Raw genomic sequence first — 22,821 nt, 5'->3', positions numbered from 1 at the left:
TTCCCCATGTGATGTTTGTGTAATGTATGTATGGTAGGAGGGTAAGATGACGCTGGCAAAGGTCGGCAACCTTAACCCAATTTCCTTCGGGGTCAACCTTCAGGATCAATAAAGTTTTATTGAATTGAATTGAATTGCTCCTCAAAATTAACAGAGCAGGGCCAAGTTTAAAAAATTAAAACACATTTTTATAGCAGCTGCCGTACAGCTCAATTCAGTACTTGTTCTCTTATTTGACAGTTTAAAACACATTCACATGTAAAAGAATTATATGGTTTTGACAGTTTGGTTGGTTGGTTTGGTGACCATTATCCATTTTGATGTATAGACTTGCAGTTTAACTGCCACTGAGCTTTAATTTGTAAAGTTTTTCTTTTAATTAAAAAACAACTACTTTGAGATTTATCCCATTGTCTTTTTTGCACTACTCAGAAGAGGTTGTCCTCCTGCTGACAAAAAAGTAACTATGTAACTTTTACTCTGAGTAAATTTTAAATGAGCTACTTTTTACTTTTACTTGAGTAAATTTTTAGACAGGTAATTTTACTTGTACTTGAGTAAAATTTCAGCAAAGTAATAGTACTTTTACTTGAGTAAAATATTTTAGTACTCTTTCCACCTCTGCCGGTTACCAAGATTACGTGAAGTACCCTCAGAAGGTCTGCTAGATGATGTTAATGCAGCACTACGGACGATACCTACAGCCACGATTACCGACACTAACAAGCTGATGTACAATACAGCAGCAGTGATCAGTGAGATGCTTGGCTACAAGTTGAACAGCCACAAGGGGCAGTACCCTCCATGGAGAAGGAGGCTAGAGGCTAAGATCAAGGTAGCACGGAGGGAGGTTAGCCAACTATCGGAGTTGCAGAAAGGTGCGATGAGGTAGGTACCTAAGAAGTACAGGAAGCTGTCTACACCTGAGGCCTTGGAAACTGCCATATATATATATATATATATATATATATTAGGGGTGCAACGATACTCGTATCGATATTGAACCGTTCGATACAGTGCTTTCGGTTCGGTACGCATATGTATCGAACAATACAAAATTTGTCATTTATTTTATCAACTTTCCTTCTAACGATGCTGTCTGTGTTGAGCGCTCAGTGAATCTGCGTTCGACTACTCCGCCTAGGCTGCACTGTCGAGCGCAGATCCACTGAGCGTTCAACACAGACAGGATCATCAGAAGGAAGAGCGCAGGGCAAGCTAGCGAGACAGAAGTTAAGCTCTCCTTGCAACATGGCAAATTGAACCTCCCCCACCCTCATTCAGATCTGGCGTTTGGAATTATTTTGGTTTTCATGTGACGTATGACCCTGAAGGTAAGCGCGTCATGGACTAAAGTAAAACAGTATGTTGGATGTGCCACGCAATGCTCAATTACATGGGTGGGAACTAGTGTGTTAGCACAGTTAGCTCGTTAACGTGTTAGCCGTCTAGCCCCACGCAGGGGTAGCTCGTTAACGGAGATTTCCCGTGTTGTGGCGTTAACATCATTTCAACGAGATTAACGCTGACAGCACTAGTGGGAACACAACGAATATGACTGCACATTTACGCCGACATCATCCTAGTACAAAGACAAGTGGAAGCAGACAAAAACAACAAGCATGCATGCTACAAACTTTATCCGAGTCATTTAGACAGCCGTTAGCACATGATTCTCCTTATGGGGACCTGCTATGTTTAATATTGTGGTGAGCTCAGACAAGGAGGAGACGGAGGTATCGTTTGGTCTTGCTTCCCGTGAGCTAGCCAGGAAGCACAGCCGTTTATTGACATCTGCAGAAGAACACTGCCGCTAGCTAACTGCTCAGCGCGGAAACCGCACAGCAACAACAACAACAACAACACACAGGGCGCCCTCTGACCCCGGAAGGACACACCGTCGCAGCGAGAAGGCGTCACCCGTCACTATGGCAACATAAACAAAACATAACTGTACAAACAGAACCCCGAACAGCCCTGACCCGCTACAATATGCTGCTGAGAATATAGCCCAGAAGAAGCGGCTAGTATCCGGTTGTTCAGTCTGACGTCACTAGCCGTGTCTGGGTCTAAACTCCGCTGCAGGTCCATATATCAAACGATCACTATGGCATTACTGAGAGTTGAAAAACTGTCTAAAGTATTTCATCTTTAATAAAATGATCAGCCTTCTCCTCTACCAGGTGTAACAATTGAGTTTAACATCCAGGCATCCATGAAAACGGAATTTATGACATTTAACGGAGTTAGAAGTTAGCAGGGAGTTAGCTCACTAGCTTCTATCTAAATACAATATAGCATGTCCTGACTGCGGGGTTTTGGAAACAAATTAAAACGTACAGCTCTGCTATCACTTCCAGCATAAATGAAGACAGAAAACTAAACAGCAGTGACGTTTGTAGGGTTACTGAAGTTGGGCTAGCTGGTATATAATGATGTGCTACGTGACCGCTAGCGACACAGCTATGTTAGCATAATATAAACAAGCTAACTTTTTTTCCACTCGATAAAAGTTAATGTGAGTGTTCTCGGTGGTCAGGAACAAATGTAATCGCATGGCAGGATGCTGTAAAAGGACCAAACTTCAGCCAGGAGAACAACTGAGATAATCCATCCACAATACGAGGTTAGTCATTCATATACTGCTGCATGGGCTGGGCTGTAGTTACATCGTAAGGTTTTAAAAACTGAGCTTAAATAAATGATTAGCGGTAATAAAAGCCGAGGGAGGTCAACAGTGGTCGCTGACTGTTTTAGGAGCTTTTTGAGATCAAATAGAAGAAAATATATAACATTAAACATGTTAACAACACAAAAGCCATATTAAACGCAGACTACTTTAGACCCGGAAGTAGGATTCGTCGCGTCATCACTGAACAACCGGATAGCTTTTATTTTGGAAAGAGCCATTTCTCTGTAATAAACTCTCTTTTCCAAAGATGAGTGATTCCTCAATCAGATACAGGGCTCACGAAATCGCTAGCCCGACGTCCCGGGGCTAGCGATTTTTCCAGTCGGGCTACCAAAATCTATCTCTGCCCTGCCCGTCGGGCTATTGTAGGAAGGAAAAATATATGTCAATGCTTTTGCATTCTTTCAGAAATGTAGCTGGGTAATTATGTCATTGGCATCGGTGAGCCACTGTCAATATGTGACATATTGAAATCGCGTTTGAATTTGCGCTTGTTTTTTTGCTTTCACTTTGCAATCGCGCGAACTGTGTATAGAGAGCGACAGCACTGATCTGTGAGTGATGATAATTTGCGCACCAATTCCTCTGACATCGTCTTATCAATCGTTAGCTTACTATGCAAACATGACAAGTGAAATCTCCCGCAGCAAGCTTAAGCATATGAGAGGTTGATCGCGCAGAGAATCGCTGACCGTGTGTGTGTAAAAGTAGCAGGATATATATTTCAGTTCTGCTGAGCCAAATAAGACAGGTCAGGGTGAAGAAGTGACAGCCAAAGAAAAGCTTACCACAAAACGGAAAAGTTATGACAAATCAGACTATAAGGCAAAAAGAAAGTGCAGCTTTATATTTCTCTGTAATAAACTCTCTTTTCCAAAGATGAGTGATTCCTCAATCAGATACAGGGCTTGCAATATCGCTAGCCTGACGTCCTGGGGCTAGCGATTTTTTCAGTCGGGCTACCAAAATCTATCTCTTCCCTGCCCGTCGGGCTATTGTAGGAAGGAAAAATATATGTCAATGCTTTTGCATTCTTTCAGAAATGTAGCTGGGTAATTATGTCATTGGCATCGGTGAGCCACTGTCAATATGTGACATATTGAAATCGCGTTTGAATTTGCGCTTGTTTTTTTGCTTTCACTTTGCAATCGCGCGAACTGTGTATAGAGAGCGACAGCACTGATCTGTGAGTGATGATAATTTGCGCACCAATTCCTCTGACATCGTCTTATCAATCGTTAGCTTACTATGCAAACATGACAAGTGAAATCTCCCGCAGCAAGCTTAAGCATATGAGAGGTTGATCGCGCAGAGAATCGCTGACCGTGTGTGTGTAAAAGTAGCAGGATATATATTTCAGTTCTGCTGAGCCAAATAAGACAGGTCAGGGTGAAGAAGTGACAGCCAAAGAAAAGCTTACCACAAAACGGAAAAGTTATGACAAATCAGACTATAAGGCAAAAAGAAAGTGCAGCTTTATATTTCTCTGTAATAAACTCTCTTTTCCAAAGATGAGTGATTCCTCAATCAGATACAGGGCTTGCAATATCGCTAGCCTGACGTCCTGGGGCTAGCGATTTTTTCAGTCGGGCTACCAAAATCTATCTCTTCCCTGCCCGTCGGGCTATTGTAGGAAGGAAAAATATATGTCAATGCTTTTGCATTCTTTCAGAAATGTAGCTGGGTAATTATGTCATTGGCATCGGTGAGCCACTGTCAATATGTGACATATTGAAATCGCGTTTGAATTTGCGCTTGTTTTTTTGCTTTCACTTTGCAATCGTGCGAACTGTGTATAGAGAGCGACAGCACTGACCTGTGAGTGATGATAATTTACGCACCAATTCCTCTGACATCGTCTTATTAATCGTTAGCTTACTATGCAAACATGACAAGTGAAATCTCCCGCAGCAAGCTTAAACATGTGAGAGGTTGATCGCGCAGAGAATCGCTGAGCTTATGTGAGTGCGTGTGTAAAAGCAGCAGGATTTATATTTGACTACGATGACCTGGATGACTGAGAACCTTCACAGACAGATATATATTTTAGTTCTGCTGAGCCAAATAAGACAGGTCAGGGTGAAGAAGTGACAGCCAAAGAAAAGCTTACCACAAAACGGAGAAGTTATGACAAATGAGACTATAAGGCAAAAAGAAAGTGCAGCTTTATGGTTTCATGGACAAAATAATTTCTGTGGCTGCAATATGACGAGCTAAATAACCAGGGCTGCACATAAGTGGTCCGCAGGTGCGCATTCGCTGTCAAAATAAAAAACACGCACAAGGGTTAGGGTTAAATTTAAAAACTGTATTTTTGAGTTAAAATATATATTTATAATTTTAATAAATGACAAATTAAAAAGGCATGAACATTTTTTTTGTATCGAAAAAATATCGAACCGTGACACCAAAGTATCGAACCGAACCGTGAATTTTGTGTATCGTTGCACCCCTAATATATATATATATATATATATATATATATATATATATATATATATATATATATATATATATATATATATATATGGCAGTTTGGACATAGCTGTATTAGCCGAACCTGTTTAAAATCCTTAGTTACAGAGACACAGTTAAAAATAAGGAATAGATATGTAGCTTGGAATAATGGTTAAAATGTCCAAATATCTGCACACTTGAAGAAAAGTTCCACAAAACAACAAAACTTAACTCCTTTGTATTAGCAGTAAGCTAATGTATTTATTGAGTCACACATCTGGCTTCAGCTGACTTGATTGAGGTCTTTGACCTTAAGCGCTGATGTTTTATCCACAGTTAGCGACACAGTTTGCACGAGTTACATTTAGCAAGACTTAAAGTAATTAGCTCAAAGCTACAGATAGCCTATATAGTGCTAAAAACAATGGTTAAACTAAAGGCAAATGGTGTGCTTTTGTTTATCTACTAACTCAACTACAAAACTACAAAAATTGTAACGATATTCACTTTCATATTAATAAAATCAATATAACATCACTTTAAATGAGCATATTCAGAGCAGAGGGCTGTGGGAACAAAGGGGTACTTCAGTTGATCTGCAAGATACTGCACAGGTTTGTAAGACTGAAAAGGCTAGGAGTGAGTGCTATAGAAGGATTTGTTTTTTGCACTCTCATCATTAAGCAGGTAATTTATCACTTCACACAAATTACAAGTGTTCTGTATATATGGTGGAGTTCAGGCAGTTCATATTGCTAAGCCTTGGTTCATATTCCTTCCTCCGATCTATTTTTAACCTAAGATTTTGTTACAGGCGCACAATGATGAGGCAGCATCTTTTTTGCTGCTAGCCCTAAATGGAGCCAGTGTCCTGAGAATCCATCTCCCAGTCTGTCCAGAATACCTGCGAGTCATCTGATGGTTTATTACACCATCCCTCAGTGTGACTGACAGCTGTAATGAGGCGCTCGTTTTCTAGTGGCGTCTTAAAAAACTGACGAGACACTCGGACTGGATGTCAAAGAAATCTTTATTTATTCTCAGTGGTAAAGACGAGAGTGCTCAGTTGACGATGACAAACAAGTGAGGAAGTGTCAGTGACGCCCCCACGCTTGATGAGATATCAGAACAACGTTTCCAGAACGTTCTTTTCTGGGTCACCTGTGTGGCCAGCCCCCACAGAATTCAGTCGAAACACACATAATAATAATAATAACATTAATAATAATGATTATAAGAATCATCATCATTCATCATAATAATGATGCCGGTGGGTAAAAAAGGGAAGAGAAGGAATACATCAAACAGCCACAGGTAGATTAGGTTTTCTTGTTTTGTCCCCCTGCGCTTCGAGAGTATCTCAGTGTTCTGTGACTCAGCTTCGATTGAAGAAGAGTTCAGTCTGGTTATCCCTGCCAACGGCTTAGTCCTTACAGCCGTCTTGACCTTTTCTCCTTTGCTTCACATCCTCCAGTAAAGGGTTCTTTGTGCTGATCACTCGTGGTGCGTTCAGCAAAGTTATGGCTTGGGTGCTGACGTTTTAAACCGTGTATAAAAGTCTCAAATGAACATGTGCCACAGGCAGTATCATCAAACACTACTTTAAATCAATATGGGGACAGAACAGTGGATGCAGTGTGGAAAGTGGCCAAAGATGCGTGGAGATGGAGCACTTTTATAAATAGTCTTGCCTTTGAGATGGTGTTGCTAGAGACACTAGCTAGATTGTGCATTAGCTATTGGCCACTGAGGTACAGAATCGTGTAACTGTAAAACCTACAGGATCATGTCTTAAATCGTCTACTCTGCATGCTATAAAACAGGGTCTATAATGGTATACATTAGATTGCTATCAGTCTCTACGTTATCAGTGCGTGCTACTTGGGTGTGTGTTTATTTGTGACCCCAGTCTGTTTCTCATTTCGTGACATTAAGCGTCAAATCGCCAGTTTGATCCAACTCTCATGCTAATCTTCCCTCGCCGGCTCTCATCAGGTAGCGAGTGCTCACTGACTCACCCAAGCCAGAGCAACAAATGGAGCTCACCTCCTTATCGTTGATTTTTTGTTCTCCCGAAATGAGTTTCGGGCTATCTGTTCATTGTTTTCTCCCACTTTCTCCTCCCCTGACCTTCCTCTTCGGCGGCTAAATTTCTCTCCTTACACCTCTCTAATTTTCCCATTCCCGTGAGCCTGCTCCAGTCCTTTTCATGTTGTCCCTCCAACTCGATCTCCTTTTACTCCTCAGTCTTTTAGCCCCCCACCCACCTCCATGTCTTTCAATTTGGTGTATGTCTGTGTTCATGTTGAGTGTGTCTATTTGCCTGCATTTATGTGTGTGGGTGTGTGTCACAGTGCACTGAGGTCATGACAGGAGCGGGACTTCTGCCGAAGGATTTTGCTGCCCCTGTGGCGGCTCATCTCCCTGTAGCGGCCTCGATCCCGGTCCCTGTCTCGGCCGTACGATCGGGGCACGAGACCAGCCAGGAAACGCTTGGCCCGGCTCGTCAGGCTCTCCCTGCGGCCAGCACCGGGGTCACCGTCCGTCCATCCGGGGCCCACGCAGTCTCCCCTCGCGGTCCGCACTGCCGCCTCCAGCAGCTCACTGGTGCCGTGTTCTAAGGAAGCAGAGAGCTCCAAGTAGAGGCAGTCAAACATCATGGCGCTGGACTGGGCCTCTGGTTGGAAACAGAGACATTTGGGAAGCATTTTATAACTAAGGATCTACATAATGTCAGCTGTAGATGGCATTTAGAGGCAGCAGTTTGAAATTTACGGACACTGGATTGTGAAAACAGCCCAGCTGCCGTGTGATGTGTATCACCACGAGGTAGTACTTGAGAGCTCACTCACTGCAGTTTTGAAATCTCTATTAGCTTTCTAAGTGTTTGGAAGTCCTTTCACAGAAAATCGTGACCGGCTGTGTGAGATGGGAGGATTGGACTCTCCCCCGTGTAATGTGCTTCTGAAACTGTGCCTGAAAGCTACGGCAGTAACAGAGAAATAAAAGAGGAAGGGGAATTGTGGTGGGTTTTAGACTGCGCTATTTTATGCGTTTAAAAACAACATTATATTTCTCATTCATGAACATTGAGACTAGAAATCAAATTATTTCCTGTCACGTGTCCTGATGTGGCTTACCAGGGTGGCCCACAGAGTTCAAAAGCACTGCAACTTAAGAAAACACAAAGAAGAAATGTTTCAAAAGCATAGAAAACACTATGGAAATAGAAAAAAACAAAGTTGAAGCTTCTTTGAGGCAACAATAATGTGACAAAATGGCTACTAGAAAGCATGGCTCTGCAGTGTTATAAGAATAATGCATTTAAAACACACATTACCTGCATATTTTCCCCCCTCACACAGACACATCGTTGGCTTCTTTTAAACGTGTCTCAGTGATATCATTCGCATGTTTCCCTTTCTGTCACTTCCAAAAGCTGTTCTGTTGTTACTCACTCCCCAAAAACACTTCCACTGTATTTTGTGAGTTTTTGCCATTCTACTACTTGCTGATTTTTCTAAAGTTGCAGTGCGTTTGAACTCTCAGGGCCACCATAGTTTACTTCTGCGTGAGCAGCCTCCAACCACCTATGGAGGTTGTGTGTTACTGTTAAAAGACTCGGAAGAAAAGTAAGCCAACCTGGGGTTAGGGTTATGTTGCTTTTCCCAAATTCTACAAAAATACTATGAAGTATGAAGTCATCATATACGAACAGATGCAACTTCATGACAATGGATGAAACACTGTGATGCAGCTGAAATAAATTAGTACAATAAGAAACTTGCAGTACAAACACCTCTCTATCATTTACAAATGTTGTTTTTTATCAAGAAATGCGCATTTCTTATTTGTAATTTTATCTGCCTCTTACAGCACCACAAAACTAAGGAATCTTAATTCTACCACAAGGCCCTGATTATTGTGCATTTGTAAAATCAGCATTCACAGGTGAGTCCACAAGGACACAGTGAGACAGTTGAGCCAAGATGGGGTTAAATGTGGCCTGGGCTGTATAAGCTCAAATCTCTTGGCAGCAGGGAAATGCTTTCTATCTCAGTGTGACTCTCGTGAATAAGGACAGGTGACTAAGCACGTTGTTGACAAGGCTCAGGATATCAGCTAAAAGCGCCCGTCTGTCCCTGGCCAAACAAGCCACAGTGATAAGGAAAGCTGACAGATACAGATCATTCTACAACAAATGGCTTTCTTTGTTAACTCAAATGGCACAACCACTGCTCTCCCTCAACTGTGCTTTAGCTTTTACTCCTGCTCTGCACAGAGCTAAAATCTGAGAGCTCACAAGCAGCCACGTGCTGGAAAGGTCTTTTAAGTGTATTATTGGCACTCACAATAACTGTTTTTAGAAATACACCGCAGGAACTTAAAATGACGGCAGCGGGAAGAGGTCACAGCTGTAGAACAATTATGTTTGGGTTTTGTGAGGACATTTTAGAGTATTAGTTTAGAAAAAATGATGTCAAGAGCACAATAATACTCAGATGAAGTGCTGATAAAAACTCAATTGTCTACTCACAATGGATGGAAAACAGCACAAAAAGTAAAGCAAATTCAGATAAGCTGAACCTTTCAATTATGTAATTTTATATTAAATGTGCCAGAGTGACTGAGGCTCTCCTGAGTAGTTCTGATTCTTCTATTAAATGCACGTTACAATGAACTCTAATTGGAATATTTCTGAACAATAAAAGATTTATAGCTTTTTTTTTAGACCAATAATTGCATAATTACATAAATGTGCATTCCATTTTTTTCACTTATCCTTAGCTTATGTTTAATGCACGATGTGTGTTCCATCTTTAGGTAATATCCCCAGGTATTTCTTAAATCTCAGACTCTATTACAATGGCTCTGTTTGGTTCACAGTTCAAAATAGTTCTCTTTTGTTTTATTGTAAACTGCTTCTCTCCTCTTCGCCTGTAACGTGCTGGTTTAACGAGGTGCAGACAAAGACAGGCCATATCTAAAGGTCACCTCTTTACGTTCTGACTGGGTTCCACTCACAAACTGATGCTCTGAGTAGTACACTGTATTGCCAAAAGTATTCACTCAGCCATCCAAATAATTGAATTCAGGTGTTTCGATCACTTCTATGGCCACAGGTATATAAAATCAGAAACATTTGGGAAAGAATGGGTTGTTCTCAGGAGTTCTGTGAATTCCAGCATAGTACCATGACAGGATGTGACCTGTGTAACAAGTCCAGTCATGAAATTTCCTCACTATTCCATAGCCAGCTGTTAGTGGTGTAACGCAGTGAAAGAGATTGGGAACAACAGCAGCTCAGCCACAAAGTCATAGGCCACGTAAAATTGCAGAGCAGATGCTACAGACCTGCAAACTTCATGCTGCTTTCACATTAGCTCAACAACAGTGCATAGAGAGCTTGATAGAATGGGTTTCAGTGGCCACATCCAAGCCTTACATCACCAAGCACCACTGCGTGTAAAGCATGCGGCCACTGGACCAGTGGAGGCGTGTTCTCTCGAGTGACGAATTACGCTTCTCTGTCTGCATGGCCCATGAATGAGTCTGGGTTTGGCGGTTGCCAGAAGAACAGTACTTGTCTGACTGATTGTGCCGAGTGTAAAGCTTGAAGCACAGGGAGATTATGGCAAGGGGTTGTTTTTCTGGAGTTGTGCTCAGCCTCTTAGTTTCAGTGAAAGGAACTCTTAGTGTGACATTTCATGCTCCCAACTTTGTAAGTGGCTCCTTTCTGTTCCAACATGAGTGCAAATCAGTTCATAAATAAAGCAAGGGTCATAAAAACATGAGCAGGTTTGGTATGAAGAACTTGACTGGCCTGCAGGTTGAGTCTTAACCTCAACCTCATAGAACACCTTTAGGATGAATTAGAGCGGAGTCTGCAAACCAGGCCTTCTCGTCCAACATCCATGTCTGACTTTAGAAATGTGCTTCTGGAAGAATGGTCAAAAATGTCCATAAACATGACATCATACATCATAGGGTGACATCATATTAAACCCTATGCATTAAGCATAGCATCTCCCTCAAGCTGATATGCATGTGAAAGCAGACAAGCAAATATGTTTGGCATTATAGTGTAGGTTTATGGGACCTTTTCCTAAAATAGCTGTGTACTTGAGATGACTAGATATGCTCTCTTTTTTACTTAAAAATATGCTAATGTCATTATTTGAAACTTTGGCAATGATTAAAATGAGCCACCATTCTAGCAGTACAGTGGGGGAGCTAATTATTTTATCCCCTGCTGAATTTTTACATTTGCTCTCATACAAAGAAATGAGCAGTGTCTAATTTTTATGGTAATTTTATTTTAAAGGGGGAGGGAGACAGAATATCAACCAAAAATCCAGAAAAAAACTTACATAAAAGGTATAAACTGAGTTTCATATCATTTAGTAAAATAAATATTTGGGTCTTCATCATACTAGAAGATCGATCCACGACCCGTCATCAGTGTTCCAGCTGAGGGAACATTTTATGGACACTGCCCTGTCCCTTGGCCCCTCAATGCGGTGAAGTCATCCTGTACCGTTAGCAGGAAAAACACACCCAAAGCATAATGTTTCCACCTCCATGCTTGACTGTGGGGGTACTTGTGCTGTAGGGCAGGGGGTGGTGTTCTTTAAGTCCTCCTCAGCATTTCTCTTCCTCCAAACATAGCAGGCTGCATCAGTGCCAAAGGGCTTGATTTTACTTTCATCTGCAACGTAGCACTTTATCTGAATCACTTACATGTTCACTAGAAAACTTAAGACAGTCCTGTACATGTGCTTTCTTGAACAGGAGGACCTTGCAGGCGCTGCAAAATTACAATCCAATAATGGTGTAGTGTGTTGCCAGTGGTGTTTTTTGTGACTGTGGTCCCATCTGCCTTCAGATCATCAACAAGTTCCTCCTGTGTATTTTCTGGCTGATCAACTACCTTTCTTATGACCATCCTGACCCCACGTCAGGGGCGGAGCGTGGGGGTGGCTTACTGGGCTTAAGCCCGGGTTGTTTTGTCAGAAGTCCAGGGTCTTTTGGAGTGTAATTTTTTCATAGTTAGATGCCTGGCTGACAACTGTATAAAACAAAAAGTACACACAATATTTGAAGCACATAGTGCACACTGTGGGAATTTACGACTGTGCGTGAATCCCCCCTGATATTGGTATGATCCAAGCTCAGGCACTAAGCGACTGAGCGAGGGGGCGGGGCAGCTGCTGCCTGTGAGTGTGCTGTTGGAGAAACGGAGCCAGCCATACTAAGGAGAGCTTAAGTTTGACCAGGTACCAAAGCAAATCATTCGTACCGTACAAATAATGTAAATATGACGGTGAATCACGAAAGATTGATATCAAACTGATCACTTGACCAATATTACGTTACTCGCTCTTCAAGTGAATCAACAAATGGCGAAATGAAAAGCCGAACAAATGCTTTTTTTTTTATAGAGTCTTATCTTACGTGTGTTTATTTCATATTTTCAGTTCTTACCCTCCCCGACTAATTCGGTTTCAGTTATGTACTGAAATATAAGAATGGACATTAGAGGCTTCTTTCAAAGAAAAAACTCAGGTAAATGTTATTTTATATATTATGCTTTGTATGTTGTTCAGTATATTTCTATGCAAAACAAGAGGGATTTCAGTACACAGCAGGATATTCACATTTGTAACCAGATATTTACATACACTTTAGGGAGAAAACATAAAACATTTTTACTGTACAACATCAATTTAGAGTAAATTTTTGTTTTAGATAAATATTGAAATATCTTTTGAATTAGTTAAATGTCAGAATAAAGAGAGACAGAGCTGTCTATTTTTATCACTTTGATCAAATTTAGGAGTACATGTACACTAAGTTTATTGTTAATTAATAAGAAACTGCAGACGATTCCATTCTGAGCTGAAGAAGCTTCTGATAGGTTCGTAGAGTCCATGTGAGTAAATTGGTGGCACAGCTGTGGATGCATATAAGGCAAAACACAGAGCCTGTTTCTGTGACATGGGAAAATCAAGAGATGTCAACCAAAACACCAGGAAAAGAACTGTGGAGCTCCATAAGTGTGGCTCAGTTTGAATACAATTTGGTGCCATTTGCAATTAAGAAATACAGACAGTTTCTCTCTTTACTCTTAAAGTTAACAAATATGTTTTTTATATTTATCAATCTAAAAAAATAAACATTTAGTCTGATTTGATGTTACAATTAAAAAAGTGTTTGTGTTTTGAGCTGAAGAGTACATAAATATGTGGTTTCAACTGTATATTTGATGATTGTCAGCACAAAGAGGGAGAGAGAGGAACAGAGAGGGAGAGAGAGGAACAGAGAGGGAGATGGAGAACGAGGACAGAACAGAGATGAACAAGAGCAGGTGAGACACACATGTTAGTCAAATGGTTGTTTACCAAAAGTATCACCGTATCATAGGTACTCATGTATCTCGTACCTAGTGTTTCTTTTTAGGTTTGCTATTTTTCAAATTCTATATTTATTAAGTTCTGCAGGCTTGTTTGCACAACAAGGCTAAATAATTATATAAACTTTTCTCAATCTAAATAGTGGACTTTGGTAGAATTAAAAAAACAAGTGTAGTGCAGGTCTATGATGATTTTTAGTGCTACTATCATCTAGTTCTGATTCTGGTTCTGTCTTGGTTAAGTCCTCAGTAGTCCTGATTTTGAACTGTTGTAGTCCTGTTTTAATTCCGGATCAGTTTTGGGTTTGGTTGAATTGGGGTTTAGTCCTCATGTTGTGATATAGCCCCGATTTTGTTCTGCCTTGGTGCTTAATTAAAAAACTAGTTTAAGGTGTCCTGCACATGTGATATATATTTTTCCCTATATGAAGTCATTCTTTTTTGAACAAAACTCAAAACAGAGCCTATTAATCTTTCAGTCATTTCTAACCCCTCCTCCCCCCCCAAAAAAAAGCAAAGAAGGTGAAGCAAAGAAGTAGGTGACAAAAGATTTAATAAAGTTTCCAAGACGAAGAACAAAAACCAGACTGTAAAATAACAGAATTCTTCTATGTGGTCACATATGATCATCTCATGGTGACTTAAAGTTTTCTTCCAAAAGTTTCAGGGCTTTCAGTTGGATGATGAGTTTGGTCTGATTTCTTTGATATGGACTTGTACCTGAAAATGAGTTCAAAACACTGATCCTATAATGCTTACATTATATTATGATATTATATTTTAAATTAAGGCCATTCCAATGCAACTTGTCAGTCTGGTTTTGGTGTGGCTGCCTTTGCAGAGCATGAACATATGCACACCAGTGTTACACGGGTATTGCACTAGGGAAAAACAGCTCCAGATTTGATCTGGGTCTAATAATCCAAGCACACAGCAGCTGTTGAACGTCTGCAGTGTCACCTAATAGTGGGTGAGGTAAGAGAGAGAGGAAATACAGCAAATCCCAGACCAGATTACCAGGACTTTTACTAATACCTACAACAGCTGATTGAATAACCTGTTAAAAGGGAGCTTGCAAAATTGAATTGAAGGGGGAGAGGGCTGAGAGGGGTACAACATGAGAGGATGAAGCAAAAGGAGAAGAGAGAATTGAAAGATGAGGTAAGAGCATTAAACGAGATAACAGAAGCAAAGGAGCAGATCGAAAGCAGGAGGAGATCAGACAAAAGTAAAAGTGAAGAGGTGACAGGAAAATAAGCAACAAAACAAAGGAAACGAGTGGAGGAGAAAAGCAGAAGAAGAGAAAAGGAAAGGAAATGAGGGAATTAAGAGGAGATGAGTAGAAAAGCAAGAAAGATGATGAGAATAAATGAAGACAGAAGGTAAGAAGGAGAGAGGTGGGAGGAAGAATATGGAGAGGAGCTGAGACAACGAGATGAGACAAGGACAAGAAAGATATCAAGAGCAGAGGAGGTAGGAGGGAACGAATAGGAAATAAAATGATGAAAGGAGAACAGAAAGGAGATGAAAGAGGGGGAAAAAGAAGGGAGAGCAAAGAGGAAAGCAACCAAGATGAGAAAACATGGTGAGGAGATGAGACAAGGGATGGGGCTCTCTACCTATATCCTGACCATTAGAAAAGACTGATGAAGAAAGACAACAGTGATGAAAAGGAGGAAATGTGACTTATAAAGCAAGAAGGCGATCCCGACAGGGAACGACATGCGAGACGGCAGATGATGTGAACATGCAGGAGAAGGGGAAGGAGACAGACTGAGACAGGAGGGGAAAGACAGAAAGAACGCCGACTAAGCAAACGGAGCCAGAGTGCATATTAATCAAAGGCCTGAGGAGCAAGGCCACACCAACACCATATTGAGCAAATGATAAATATGTTCCCAGAGTGACAGTGTGTGTATCACTGGGTGGTGAGGATAGAGAGGCAGGGAGAGATGTAGCAAGAGGGGGTAGGTGAGACATAGCAGCATAAAAGTGTCACTGTACATGCCATAAATAGACTTTATGACTTTAGCTCTCTCAGAAAGGCCTCAGGTACTTTTAGAAGGATGTTGGCTAGGCAAGCAGGTTGGAGAGCTGCCTCTGTCAAGTTCACATGTCAGAAAATAAACAAAAAAATGTACACGTGGCCTGTCCAGAGACAACATGAGAACATTGTTGTCATGCGCCCCGGGAACATGGATGCAGCATTTGCATATCGCTGACCACAATCCCCCCTTTTTTTTGTTGTTGTTGTTTTTCTATGACAAAAGAATCTGCTGAGTATAGGCATCTCTCATTATTCATTCCTACCCTCTCTACCGCCTCTTTCTACTCACATCATCAAGTGTACGCTGAAGCCGAGAGCCAACACGAGTTGACAGCAACGAGCATGCGCCAGCGTGCACATTTTGCACTTGCTGCCTTGATTTAAGTTGCACAGCAAAAAAAGCAAAACCCCCCCAAAACAAACAAGAATTTCCCCTAAACCGTGTTTCCACTAATTTTGATTGACTATACAAAGCTTGAGGAAAACAAGAAATGCACAGCCTACTGTGTCTTGAAACTTAAACCATGCCAAAAACAATATCCTTTATAGAAATTTATGATAATCCTAAATCCATAAATTAATCTAATGTATAACTATGTACAGTACTGTGCAAACGTTTTAGGCAGGTGAGAAAAATGCTTTAAACAAAGAATGCTTTCAGAAAAATTAATGATTGTTTATTGACCCCAAATGTTTTCTGCAGCAGGACAACGACCCCAAACATACAGCCACTAGGTCATTAAGAAATATCTTCAGCGTAAAGAAGTACTGGAAGTACTGGAAGTGATGGTATGGCCCCGAACATCATCGAGTGTGTCTGGGATTATATGAAGAGACAGAAGGATGTGAGGAAGCCTACATCTACAGAAGATCTGTGGTTAGTTCTCCCAGATGTTTGGAAGAACCTGCAAGCTAAGTTCCTTCAAACACTGTGTGCAAGTGTACCTAGAAGAAGTCAGTGTGGTCACACCAAATATTGATTTGATTTAGATTCCTCTTTTGTTCATTCACTGCATTTTATTGATGTATACAGAGACATCTATAACCAAGGATAAGTGTAGTTATTTCAAATATATCACAATGCAAATACACCAAATGCATGTTTCTGACCAAATTTCATTAAAAGCACACAGTAGTTGACATATTATTGTCTGACATTACTGCAGATAAAAATCTAACATTGATTTATCAAATTCAGTTTTCCAACTAACAATCCTCAAAGCTTTGTTATTATTGCCTGCCCAAACCCTTTCTTTATGGTTTTTTTAATATTAAAGCAGCAAATATCATATTTTGGCCACTAGGGGTCAGAAATGCTCCAAAACAAACCCATCAATAAAACCTTATAGCAACAGGTAGGTACATTCTTGTTGCTTCTCACACCAAAGCACAAACACAACACAGTGCTGATATAGTGCCGATCGTTAGGTTCTTTATGTGAGCAAGTACAGTCCAATATGTGTACACAATACTCAGCCTATTAATCTTGATTAATAATACTTATATCATTGTGCAATATGGCACATATATATGCTCTGGACTAGTAACTCAACAGCTTTGTCTTTACTTTTACCTGACCCTGACACATAAACAAACTCCAAGATCATCACTTTTTGCAGCAACTACTTCTCAACATAAAATGGGCACTCTGTCTTTTTCCAGCTGTAAACCATGACCATGACATGACCATGTATTTTGCTCAACTCTGTGATGTTGACTGTTAACCTTTTGGCTATAATAGATAGGTTAGTGTATGAATTCTTGAGTTTTAGGCATCGAAGAAATAAGTAACCATACATTTAGTGTGGATACTACAACAAACTGTAATCTCAAGAGAATTTGTGCCGAACTTGAAGATTCCCTCATGAAGATGAGAGAGTTGGATTGCTCTAAGTCTTTAATTGTACATTGCCATATTTAATCAAAAATATTCCTTTCATCTTATTTTACCAGTGTCAACATCCCTTAAACAAACCTAGTAAACATGCCTGTGTGCAGATGTTGGTGAACTGTGAGCCTGCATAAGCACAAGCAGACCCACACTCATCATGCATGGGCCCCAAGTGGATGTGGCCATAGTGCTTCTGTTTGCTGGGTATTTGTTAAACTTCCGAACTCAGGAAAAAAAGCATGAAACTTTTCTGACAAAAACATATTCAAGTTTTGAAAGAGTCTGTCCATCTATAGATCATGAAGTTATTTATCTAGCACATCAGCATATCATTTGCATCTCATTTAAAACATGTTCATGGCCCTACTTTACTTTTTCTTTTGTCCCCAACAGGTCCTTAAAATAACATCAGGGTCCACATATTTACTTTGACTCTGTTGTTATGTGATATGAGTACACGTTATCTAGCCTAGCTTTATTATAAGTGGTTTGAAAAGGTTTTATTTATTCACTGGGTTCCACTTAAATGATCTATGTACATTTACAGTAATAAAACCAATCCAAAGAGTTAAAAGTAAATGCATGGTAGAGCTGCAGAGATGAGTTGGCTTTTTTAGGACAGTTTGGTAGGACGAGCAATCATTCCACATTACAGTAAGTCACTGGATGTTCACATCAAAATTGCTTTAGCATTAAAAGCTGAGTCGAGTAAGGGCTAACATGCACTCTGTCCAGACTTTGATTCAGACTCACAATTTAAGCTTTCATTTTATCTGCTAGTGAAGCTGATCTCCGATCAATGACAGTTCGTCCAGATTACAAATGAGACAATTTAGCTTTTACGCCTGTCACAGCCAGCAGCAGCGGCTTGTGGGGGTCTTTTAAAAACTTTTGTGACTGAATAGTCAAAAAAGTGCAGAATTCAATAACACTGGCAGGCCGTTAGTAATTTTTAAATGAATGCTACCTAATAACAAAAATTTTAGAGATGCACACTCACAATATTGATGTGTGGCAAAACTGGCACATGGATGTAGCACAAACAGTATAACCTCTGCTGAAATATGCCCAATCTGATTGTGTAAGAACTCAGAGTGGTTCTTTTGAAGGGCAAAATAAGCCGCACTCTTCCCCAGCGCACGCGCCGCTCCACTATGCATTTCACACATCACCCCAAATTGAGGCTCTCTTTCATACGTACAGCATTCTCGTACATTTGCCCTTCCCTGCGTCACTCCTCTCCTTCCCGTTCCTCTTATCAAAGCCCTCTCTTTGAAACCGCCTCGCTGGCATCAAGCAGCGAGAAGATAGAGCGAGATGAGGGAGTCTGCTTGTTAGCACGTTTAATATGTGGATGTAAATGCAGCCAGTTGTGAATATATGATGAGGACAAACATACATAAAGATTGTAAGAGCAGCTGTGCACTGTAAAAGGGAGATTATCCAATCAGAGATATGCCTTCTGGAAAACAAACAAAAAACAAAACATCAAGCAGCGCCGAGGGACACGGAGTTAAATATATAAATGAATATAAATTGAAACTGCAGAGATGACAGTGAAGGCTTAAGATCACAGCCATATATGACACAATTACAAATTTAGATCAAGGTCAAACTGGGCTGTCACTCTTTCTCTCTCTTTTTTTTCAGCTACCACCACTCTTCACCCAGCTCCTGTTTGAAACATTAATGAAATCCGGGTAATGGGTTTGCCTGGCAGAGCTTCATAAAAATTCACCCATAAAAGTCCAGCCAAATTATAACCTGCCCGTGGTCTGATCTGTGTTCAGTGGATTGTCACCAAATGAATTCAGTGTAGAATTGCTTGTTTCTCCCTCACTGAATTTATTTAACTTCAGTGCCGAACGCCAAAAATATGCAAAAGCGTGCGAAGCTCGCTGCCCAGCAGGGTTGTTTAGCAAAGAAAAGTTAACTCTAAGATCTGTGGGATTTATGCTGCTTTTTTAACTCAATAAATAACATGAAATTATGGTTTCTTGACTTGATTTGGCTACCTGTGTATATAGAGGTGAGTAATCAACCACCAAGGAAATCTTGTGTTTGGTCAACTTTTCTTATTTGATTTTTATACTATACAGTCATTCTGTTCATCACTCTCAAAAAGCCTAATCACGCCCACTTTGATTGAGTTCGGTAGAATAATACAACATTTTTGTTTTTTAAAAAGCCAACTGGGGTAAACAGCTTTCATAGTTACTCCATATTAACATCTCATCAGTTTGTAGCAACAGATCTCCTCATGGGAACTTTGTCTACCACAGAGCATTAATCCCTGGATATTGTAAACAGTGAAGAAATTGATTTTGCTGATCAAAGATAGATCCCCAAAGACGGCTTCTAATTGAGATGATGTCAGCCTTGAGGAAGATTTATGGTAAAACAGCGTGCAGAGAGAGACAGATGAGCCAAGGCAGAGAAGAGGGTAAACAGAAGGGACTGATGAGTAATTGTACAAAGCACACACTATTCTCTGGGGAAAATGTGTGCCTATTAACTAAACATTTTCATTTTGGGCTTTTAGGCATTCTTATCTATTATAACCAGCACCGAAAGCATCGGTACTGACCAGATCCTATTGTGTGTTTAGGATGTTACATTTGGGGAGGAATAAAGGAAAGTGGACAAAGAGAGTGCATTACAATTTTTCATTTGTTTCTTTTCTTGCGTCATTCACCCAGAAACATCATTTCCAATAAGCCCGTACATGATAAACATTACAAATGAGGCAGAGTCCATGGGAAAGTTAGGCAGCTGCGTCACGCTCAGATATGTCAACTGCAGAGATTAAAGGTTTAAAAACTGGAAAACAGCAATGACAAAGAAGGCTTCTGTGATTTTTGCAGCGCTGATGTTAGGACTTTGTACATTTTCAAAGGAATTGCATATTTGTCTGCGCTCACCACTGACGCTTTAAACTTTAATCAGATTTAGTCTCGCAATAAAAACAGTAAACCTCTGGAACACACTTCTTTTGTGAGAGAAGCTACTGCAGGAAAATGTCTGAATAATTTGTTTGTCGTGCATTTTTAAATCATCATTCCCCTGCGAATGCAATGTTAGGTTCTCCGTTTGTATCCAAGATGGGATTTAGTTAGATTAATCACTAAATATAAAATGAATAAAAAGTGCAGCACAAAAATACGGAGGTCCACAGATGCCAAAATGAATAAAATAAATTATTAAATAATTAATTGAATGTGTCATTAATGATTAAAAATGGGAATTAATTAATTAATTAGATATATAAATAATTAATTACATGGGCTTTCAAATAATTTAAAACATTTAATAAATTATTTAATTGTGTATTCATTTAATTCATGTTGGCACTTGTGGCCCTCCATACACCTGGATTTTGCTAATATAATAAATGAGTCATCATGAATGCACTGGTGTAAATGCATTTTTTTTACATTTCCCTTGATGATTACAGCTAAAATTCTAGTTATGTGTTGAAAGTGTCTTCTTTTAAAATCCAGAGAAGGCACTAATGTTATTGCAGTAATGTGTATTCATATTACCACAACCCCATGCTAACAGTTTCAGCACTGAGGCAGTCTAAAAATCTGCTCCCTGTTACAGTTGGTACAGGGGTGACTGGGAGGTTACTGGGAAGAATGTGAGAATTCATCATGGGTCTTTCTTTTTTTACATACAGGTTATACTACACACCAGCATCCATCCTTCTACCTACCCTCGGAGCTGATTTCACGGGACCGCACTAGGTCACTCTTGTTGCCCACAAGGATGATTGGGGTTTGTGGCTGGGACTCCCTGAGAAGGAGGCGGAGCTGGGCGGTGCGGTGAAAACTTCGCCTGTCTGTCACTGAGAAGACCAGGATACACACATCGCACTGCAGTGTGGAGAGGTCCTGTGAATTGCAAACACACACATGTATTATACAAACACCTTGGTGGAACAGACCGGTGTGCACACGTAAAAAGAGAGATCAGGTGACAGCAGAGCAGGTGTGGAATGTCAGGTGTCTACTAACCATTACAGAAGATCGTGTTGCATTCCGCCAACAAATTGATCATTTGTTATTCAACTGCTTTTTAAAATTGCCTCTCCAGTGCCTGCTGGTGTGTTTGTTCAAAGCCATGGGAATGGCATCAATGCTATTTCCAAGTACTCAAATTTTTATCACTGTCCCACGAGAGGACTCAGAGGGGTTCTTTGCTCAACTTGACTATGTGCCTGTCACGCTTCACTTTGAATTGCCTGACCCTCTTAAAAGTGAGCACCAATATCCCGTCGGGGCTTCCTGTCACAGAGGCTCAATTAGCCCGAGTGGCTCTTGCAGAAACAGCAGCTTGTAACTGCCTGGGACCATGTTCGCCCTCTATTGCGTTTCCTCTCGATTCAGCTGGCTGCGTTTACATTGGACTGAAGGTGGTCCGTGGGTGCAAAATCGGTCATGGCAAGCTAACTGAAAAAAATCATGTCCAGCAAGCAATCGTGGCTCAGTCCCTCCCAGCTGATCACTTGCTGAGCCAGTCTAGCATGCTTTCAAAATAATGTCTTCTCTGCTGTTGCAGCAGTCACACAGCTATTGTTGGGTGAGTGATATTAGACAGTCAAGATTAAGGAAACTGAACTGTCTGTGGCTAAAACGTGCTTTTACATTTAAGTTTGACCTTGTGGTCAGGGAGATTAGACTTTCATTAAAGCCATGATAAATGGACTGGTTCTTATATAGCGCTTTTTTACTTTACTTAAGCAATCAAAGCCCTTTATAAAACATGCCTTATGTAGACCAACACTTTTTTCTATGCTTTCTGTCTAACACTCCAGTGAACGCATCGGAGAAACTTGGACTTAGTATCTTTCCCGATGGCATTTGGCATGCAGACTGCAGCAGCCAAGAATCAAACCACCAACCTTCCTTGATAAACCGCTGTACACTAACAGCACCCACGGCAAACATTAAAGCTAGAACCTAGTTAGTTTTTCTGCTGTTTGTTGTTAAAGAGAAAGTATTCACTGCAGGAGACCAACTATAAAACTAAAAAGATCTGCCAAGTGACAAGATGTACAAGCTGAAACTTTTCCTGGTTTGGAAAAATAAAGCTAAACTGAAAAAGCTGCAGTTACTTGAAGAACCACTTGAGACTGGCTTCAATATAAAGTCAGTCCCAGAGACAGTATAACCTCCATGACTGCTAAAAAATGCATATGATGTGGAGGGGTGGGTCTGACTGTGATACTACACAGTCTTTGGCAAACAACTTGTGATTGACAAGTCATGCAGTTGCGTGTTTCATACCCAGGATAATGCTCAATTTTGAAACATGGTGTA

At 40.5% G+C, this 22,821-nt stretch overlaps 1 protein-coding gene and 1 long non-coding RNA gene across 3 annotated transcripts in view; one reads left to right on the top strand and one right to left on the bottom strand.

Annotated features, from left to right (window-relative positions):
* Nucleotides 1-1,452: 1,452 nt before the first annotated feature.
* Nucleotides 1,453-21,263, top strand: LOC309694463. Of its 2 annotated transcripts, none has more exons than XR_014272870.1 (5): nt 1,453-2,626; nt 12,628-12,715; nt 13,427-13,517; nt 16,313-16,486; nt 21,180-21,263. It is a non-coding gene; the product is annotated as an uncharacterized lncRNA (long non-coding RNA). The 2 variants fall into 2 exon arrangements; XR_014272871.1 differs by lacking the exon at nt 1,453-2,626 and adding an exon at nt 12,329-12,426.
* Nucleotides 5,990-22,821, bottom strand: part of rem2 (RAS (RAD and GEM)-like GTP binding 2) — a 39,966-nt gene continuing 23,134 nt past the window's right edge. The window contains exons 4-5 of the mRNA XM_082514572.1: nt 21,216-21,393; nt 5,990-7,826 (exon numbers count right to left, since the gene is read on the bottom strand). Of these exons, the coding sequence (XP_082370698.1) occupies nt 7,498-7,826; nt 21,216-21,393 (507 nt within the window). The 3' untranslated portion in view covers nt 5,990-7,497. The remainder of the gene's footprint in view (nt 7,827-21,215; nt 21,394-22,821) is intronic.

Source organism: Aulonocara stuartgranti, assembly GCF_965226115.1.
Source record: "Aulonocara stuartgranti genome assembly, chromosome: 18".
NCBI lineage: Eukaryota > Metazoa > Chordata > Actinopteri > Cichliformes > Cichlidae > Aulonocara > Aulonocara stuartgranti.
Note: the sequence above shows the minus strand (reverse complement) of the source record. Positions and strands in the feature narration are given on the sequence as shown.